The sequence below is a fragment of the Montipora capricornis genome, chromosome 5, assembly GCF_036669925.1.
Source record: "Montipora capricornis isolate CH-2021 chromosome 5, ASM3666992v2, whole genome shotgun sequence".
NCBI classification, from domain to species: domain Eukaryota; kingdom Metazoa; phylum Cnidaria; class Anthozoa; order Scleractinia; family Acroporidae; genus Montipora; species Montipora capricornis.
The window spans coordinates 4,302,394-4,309,893 of NC_090887.1; the positions used below are offsets into that span (position 1 = coordinate 4,302,394).

General features: G+C 38.9%; 1 protein-coding gene across 2 annotated transcripts in view; it reads right to left on the reverse strand.

The window, feature by feature from the left end:
* The window catches only part of LOC138049178 (cilia- and flagella-associated protein 61-like), a 54,374-nt gene that overhangs the window by 19,963 nt on the left and 26,911 nt on the right, over positions 1-7,500 (reverse strand). For both annotated transcript variants that reach the window (XM_068895352.1, XM_068895351.1), the window contains exons 17-23: positions 6,394-6,430; positions 6,033-6,110; positions 5,017-5,154; positions 4,331-4,399; positions 2,369-2,421; positions 1,386-1,461; positions 567-617 (exon numbers count right to left, since the gene is read on the reverse strand). In XM_068895352.1, the coding sequence (XP_068751453.1) occupies positions 567-617; positions 1,386-1,461; positions 2,369-2,421; positions 4,331-4,399; positions 5,017-5,154; positions 6,033-6,110; positions 6,394-6,430 (502 nt within the window). The remainder of the gene's footprint in view (positions 1-566; positions 618-1,385; positions 1,462-2,368; positions 2,422-4,330; positions 4,400-5,016; positions 5,155-6,032; positions 6,111-6,393; positions 6,431-7,500) is intronic.

Sequence of the window (7,500 nt, forward strand, 5' to 3'; positions counted from 1 at the left end):
GTACTCACAAACATCTCTTTCAGTACAATCGTGAATATGCTCCATTTCGACAATTTAGATCCTGGCAGTATACGGCGGGACAATTGACACCTGAACCGAGTCCGATGGTCTTCGGCTCTAATGAGTCTCCTATAGCTCCCTGGTAGATCATCCGAACTAGTCATTGGAAGGTCGTCGTAGGTTCGAATCCTGCAAAGGAGCACTCGAATGTTTTCCGAGTATCCCCGTCGCAACATCGGAAAATAAAGTTATTCATTACTAAATTAGTTGGAATAAGTAAAACCGAGACGAAGTCGAGGTGAATAATTGTTTTAGTATAATTACATAGGTGATTATTTGAAAAATACGCATTTTCTTTAAAACAATTAATTTCTTCTAATCGTATGTTACCTCGACAAAACGGCTTGCGGCCATTTTGAAAGCGCGCTTAGGTGATTATGGCGTAATAATCACCTCTACGGCAACCAATCAGCGCACAGAATTTTCACTTATCACCTATGTAGTTATATCTATGCATTCCAGGCGGACGTTTTATTATGGAGAACAAGAGCTAATTATGACCTCACCTTAGGTTCCAAAGTCAGTTTTCTGTTCAAGTGAGTCAACGAAAACGGTTCCTGTTGAGTTTTGAAATAGTAAAATTCAGTCAACTATCTATACAGCGGATGCGCTCCGTATCAGCTCATGCCTTAATTGTTTGATTCCCAGGAATCAGATCGGTAGGTACATTCTCGTCACAATTTCAATGAAACGTTAGTCAGACAGGCATCGAGAATGAAGCTTATTATCAGCTAACACTTATCAGCTAAGAGGTGTGATCTTGATATATAACTTCCCAACAAAGAACTATGTGGTACTAGATGGGAGGATGAACGTTTCCATCATGTCAATGAAAGGGTTGGGGAGGAGGGGGGGGGGGGGGAGGGGTAATTAGGACGAATAATTTAGGTAAGTTAAGAGAAGGTCTGTGCTATTAAATTTTATCTGCAGCACTTTAAGTGGCTCAAACTAGCCTCAACACTGTCAAGAAACTGTACTATTTAGAAGGATTGACTTTGGGGCGGACCATTGGCAAGGTTAAGAGAGGGGTGGGGAATTTTCTAGCCTGCCAGCAACCCGCATTGCATTCTTAAACTGTTGAGTCTTTGACGTCATTTTTCCCTCGATCCAGCTCTCTCAAGATTTTAAAGTAAGCAACCATTAAACAGGAAAATTCAAGTTCAAATAAACAGGTGTCTTTTTGAAATCAAGGCTTAAAACATCCTACACTTACTGTTTAATTAACATAGTTCTGAAATCCAAAGAAAAATAAAAATTGTTTTTTGGTCATAGTAGCACTTTAATAGCTCCCTAACCGAAGCAGTTGGTAGTTCTGTGGTATTTACCTGTTCTTTTAGAATGCGTTCTGATGGCGCATTTCCACGAAGTTCAGCCAACGGATAAATAATTTGACGACGAGCTCTGTCATTAAAAAAGAAAATGCAAAGCAAACAAAGAAGTTATGGATTTTATGATGACCTGAATAACAGCACCCAACAGATCGTTTCCGCAAAATACACTGAGGGATTAAAATTCAAGGTTGCATAAAACAAGCTCAGTTGTATTTCTCTGTACAGTAGTTGCCCGAAAGCTGTGGCGCACAGATAAAAAATAAGTTTATATCAAGAACATTTTAGGGATTTCTTGCAAAAAAATGTAAATCGAGATTCCTCAATAGAAACAAAACAGATACCACCCACCGTAACTATTCCAAATAGACACAAACATTACATAACACTACCCTGCAAGCAGAGTCTCTTTCGAATTTCGTCGATAAGTCGGGAAGAGGAAAGAACACTCTGCCGGCCGCCTCGACATTTCGTATTGAGCATGCGTTAGAAATTCAAATGTATTCGTTGTCAGTCATGCGTTGCCAGTAACCACAGACTAAAACAAACAGTCGGGATATTTTCGAACAACTCTGGCAAACAAACGACAACCAAGGAATCATTTCATAGTTCATACTTTTAAATTGCCATTTAATTTTTTACTGAAAAAATACCAAATACAAAATAACAACCAACATAGGAAATACTCATGGGAATTTAGACAGTTAAAGATTGCCACGATGTTGCTTTTGGTGGGGAGATTAATACTTTCGACGAAAAGTATTTGAGTTAAGGTGCACTTCTAGCCCCTCACGCCAACGATTACATGAACTTTATAATTTTCGTTTTGCAGACTATCGCACGTAATGTCTGGTATCGTAACGAAATAACCGATACAAACAATTCAGAATGACGTTCTTCCCTGCTTTCTAATGGAAAGGTTTCGATCACTTTCCGTTCCCATCACAGTCTCTTCACATGTAACAGGTTGACTTGTTTACCTTATAAGCACCAAATCATTCAAGGCTGTCACAGTTGTGTGAGGTTTCAGGCCCTGTAAAGAATGCTTGTCTATAAATATTATGGGTTTAACAATGACGAAGATAGTCACGATTGAGAAAATTAAGATGATGATGATGTTGATGAAGGTGAAGGTTAAGTTGAGGAAAAAATAGTATTTGATGCCCTTGTGTCAGGCTTCTTTCCACGAAATCAAAGCTCAAAGCACTTTTTATCAGTCTGTTCCAGACTTGTAAAATGAAGCAAATAACAGTGATTATAGCCACTGAAACGAGAGAATAGGGCCGTTTATACGAGAGAAAATAAGCCGCGGCTTACTCTGCCCGCGGCGTACATAATACGCGAAAGGAACTATCTATACGAGTATAAACTCCCAGGCCAGGATAAGCCGCAGCTTGAGAAAGCCGTGAACGTAGATTTTGTACCATTTATACGGGACCGGTGTTCGCGTCTTATGTAAGCCGCGGCTTATTTTCTCTCGTATAAATGGCCCTATCATGAACAAGAAAGCAAATCCACGTGCCCCATGATAACTAGTAGCTATATTTAAATCCAAATTGCGCCTATGCAGCGAACGTTTCTTTAATCTGTTGTTCCCATGACAGAGAGGTCCACTTTCACACCAACTGACTACTGTGCACGAAGAATGACACAAAATGTTCCCAAATATACTGTGTAGGTGTTGGAGCCTTTTTATTGAAAACTCACTTTTTAATTCGCTTAGAAAGAAAGGAAAAGTGGTCATAGTTTGATCCATGACCGAGCAATCAAGGGAATAGGTGTGATACAGGATTGACGTCACAAGTTACTTTGCAGCGCTGTTTCAACTGTCACAAAGCAAGCAGGCTGTGACGTCACCCGGTATCGAACCCATTACCCTTCACTGCTCGCTTATGGATCAAAGTATAACTACTTTTCCCGTCTTTCAAAGCGAATAAATAGTGAATTTTCATTCTCAAACCCAATAATAATTCATAAGCCAAAAACAAAAGAAATCCCTACCGTGAAGGAAGTTTGGATATGTGGTCTTAATTAGCATAAAACTTGGCCAACTTTGATCCCAAATATCTCTTAAAATACTGATTACTTTGAGAAGCAATATCAAACACTCGAAAGAGTGTTTCATCAGACATCCAACCACCTCGAAATCGGTTAAAAAACTCGGCCTTCGGCCTCGTTTTTCAACTCGCTTCTCGGTGTTTGGACATCCGATGAAACACTCCTTCTCGTGTTTGATATATTACATCAAAAGGTTGCAAAAACAGAACATATTTGGGACGATTTCGGAGAATATATGAAGAGGAAAAGGCACTTTAAGCCAACGACTCTTTCACAGGTCGTGTGATGCTCGACCAATACAAACTGCTATTGCATAGACTAGTAAGCACCCTAGTGGGTAACCTATTAAAGGCAAGGAAAGTAAAATAGGTGCAGATATTGTTCTTTATATAATATGTGCACAGTAGAACAGGGATTTCAAGATTACAAGGAGAAAATAAAGCAATTTGAGTCTTTAAGTGATTCGTTGCATAATATTTAGATATTTCTGTTTGCCTGACCAAAAGACGAATTATCCAAAATTCCATTGGAACTGATCATTCACAAAATGACGTTTTGGTCATGATAAAAGAACGTATTAGGATTTGAAAAATAAGTGATGTTAGTACGGTAAGAGCTGGATAACAGGTCATCGCACCGCTTAAACCGAATCTTCTCCATAAAGCAATGCATTCTGGTCGCTGCGCTGTGAATTCCGGTCGTAAACGCGATGCATTATCTAAAAAAGCCAGCAAGGCCAAAAACCTCGAGACCTTGCATAGGGTGGTCTTAACACTTATTATGTTGCTGCCCACTTCACTGGCTCCGCAGCAAATGTAGCAAAATTAAAAGATCTAAGGGAATATATTATGGACATAATATATTCGAACCTCGAATACACGAACCTCATGCCTTGCATGTGATGGGTACACAGGATAATACAGACACGATTTGTGGGCCAAACGTAAAATTTCCTATTAAAAAAAAAACAAAAAGTTGTTGTCAGTACTTTTCCTAACATCTAAATTCTTATTTTGAGGAATGTAACAGACCCTATTCATAAATAGTGGCCAATAAATTATTACTGGCCTTTATGTTCATTATCCCTGAAACTTCATTTTTAGGGTCTATGTGCAGTTTTCAAAACAGTACTCGCGATTGGTTGAGGAAACAATAGGCAACGGATATAATGAAACCTAACCCTAAACACAAGAGAGCTGTGTCTTGTCTTATCTTGAACAAGGCAACAAGGGCCAATTTGTATCCGCATAAATCAGCGGCCATTTTGGAATAAGGTGTATTGCAGGTAGCCGACACAAAGCGCGGGAAAATGTGCACGCGCGACCCACGATTGATTTTGGTTTCACTTCTGATTGGTTGAAAAATGGTGCGAGAACTTTGAACCAATCACTGAGTGAAGTAATGCAAATCCAAAGCAATTGAACAGTAATTTACATACAAATACTAATGAACAAATTCAGCAGCAGCATCAAACATTCATTTCACAATTGAGTTACAATTTCAGCGATCGGGGCATTTTTGAAAATATCTTGATCGCCATTCATAGTGCTTAAGAATTTATCTTACTTACCTTGAGAAAGTGTTTGGAATACTGTTGAAAAACCGGATTGAGGGCAAAATGGAACAAATGAGCATGCTCATCTCTTCTGTGATGATTGAAGTAAATGAAGTCTTCAATGTTGTAATGAGAACGAATGTACTCGATATCCTACGTAGACCAAAATTAATATCAGATATATGGAATCTTAACCTTTTGTCTGTCTGTATATCGATCTAACCATGTAACGCGAGCAAATAAATCTGTCCATCTCCACAAATCTTCTTCTATCTACCAGGCTCTGACTCATCCATCGAGCACTTTAATGTCACTACATACATGTACATAGATTCCCTTTTAACAATAAATGACCGCTTTGTTCCGTTTTTTTTATAACAAACATGTCCCTGTGTTTTCAAAACGAACACATTTTTAGGAATAACAGTTCCCAAATCATCCATTAAGGACCAATTTTGTCCACTCAGGATTCGGAACTCGGAACAATTAGTTCCATTCTTAGCAATAAATGACCATGCATTTTGTTCCCAAGTAGTATCAAAACCTGTTCCCACCTCATCAGTCAAAAGGAAGGCAAAAAAGAGAAACGCTCTGTTTTCGCTTTTCAAGAAGGGACCATTCTAGAATCAAGAGAAGGAACGGCCCCGTAGAACAAACTTTGATCAAAAACATTGAGAAGCCAAAGAGCGACAAAAAGGTCACTTTGTAGTACACAATCGAAGGCCGAAATTATGGTGGACGAAATAAAGCACTTATTTGGAAAAAAAGGAAACAAAACTGGGAAATGTGTTGTTAAAGATTTGAATAAAGATCTTCATGCAAGGTTTGGCATGAAAAAGATTCGACTCCTTTGCTGTCTAGGCAATGTAATAACACGACATCGGTATTGCTCTATATAAAATCTTACAGCCGTTGTCCTACTCCCTTGCAAGACTGGATAAATTCTAAATTTTACTGATTGGTTGAACGACCGTCAAAATTGATTGTGGCTAAAAGCGGAAGCAAATATATCCCTTGAACTTAATTGATACCTCTTCTCTCCTAAGCAGTGCAACTCCAACAACTTGGTCCATACTTTGAGCAACAAAACATTGCACTTCCGTGCCATCCTAAAAAACGTAATTGTTAGTGGAGGGGACATAGTTTTTGACTGATTAACCCATTCACTACTCAGGGGTCCCTGGACGCTCCCTAGTTGACGAGTAAAATCTCTTGACGTTAGACAAGGTAAAATGCCTTAAGTCTCATGAACTGAGTAAGTGAGAACATCATAAAAACCAAAGAACGTTTCCACGTGTTTGCAAGTTTCAATCGCAAAATTCACGAATTTGCAGTATCACGAAAATTAAAAATACCATTATCAAGGAGACCAAAAGTAAACGAAATACATACGGGGTCTCGTCGGTCTGAGTTATATTGCTGGATATCTCTGAAAAACGAAACAAAAGGAAGATATTTGAAAAAGGCAAAATACGGGTTGGCTTTGTAAAAGGAATTCGTGTGAGTTTACAAACAAGGTCAAAATGCAGGTCATATTCACCACAAAAGTATGTGTCAATAATACTAATTATGGCTGAACAAAACACACTTGTTATTGTGTTGCAACAGGTCACCATAGAAACAGAAGTCAGCCCTCCAAAAACATCCTACATTCTGTCTTTAAATGATTCGTGAGCACCATGTTTAAGAATATAAGGTAACCCCAAAAAATTTGGTTTTGGTTATGGAGTCATCATACAACCGTCTGTATGTTGAACTTGGTTTGCATGAAACCCAAAATGTCGCACTGCTGGAACCCGCGTTTTTTTTTTTTTTTGGCGGGAAGTTGTATCGGTTGGAATCCGCTTTTTTTTGGCGGGAAGTTGCATAGGTTGGAACCTGTGTTTTTCGGCGGGAAGTGGCATGACCAGCGTACTGCATTTGCCCCTGCGTTTTAGTAAGACAGCAAAAGTTTTGAAGACAACCAAAAAACAACCTAACTATTGTTTAAAATATATTGTACAACGAGGAAAGTAGAGAAAGAGAGACAATGGGGAAAAAGTAAGCAAGCAATGAGTAAGCGAGCGATGCTCAATGTGAAAGGGAGCGACTGAGAGCGCGAGAAAACAAGCGAAATATCAGTGACAAACAACGGAGAGGAAGCAGGAAAGAGCCACAATAAAGAGACGAAATTATAGTGATGAGCAGTGGAAGAAAAAGCAAGCACACGAGCACGAGGGAACAGGCCGAATAATGTTGACGAGAAAACGGTGAAAAGAGCAAGAAAGACCACGGGAGAATCGACTAATTGGTAGTAACGAGCAGGTTGGACTCGTCGCATGGTAAGCAGAAGTCCTAGTTACAAAAATATCTGAAACAAACACATAAACAAATGATCATTGAGGAGCACTGCTTTTAGGATTGCCAAAATATATGTATATTATTTCAAAAACGGAATACATGTAGATAATCCCCATATTTCATTGCTGAAAAGTGATCATAAGATGAATAAGTCGAAAG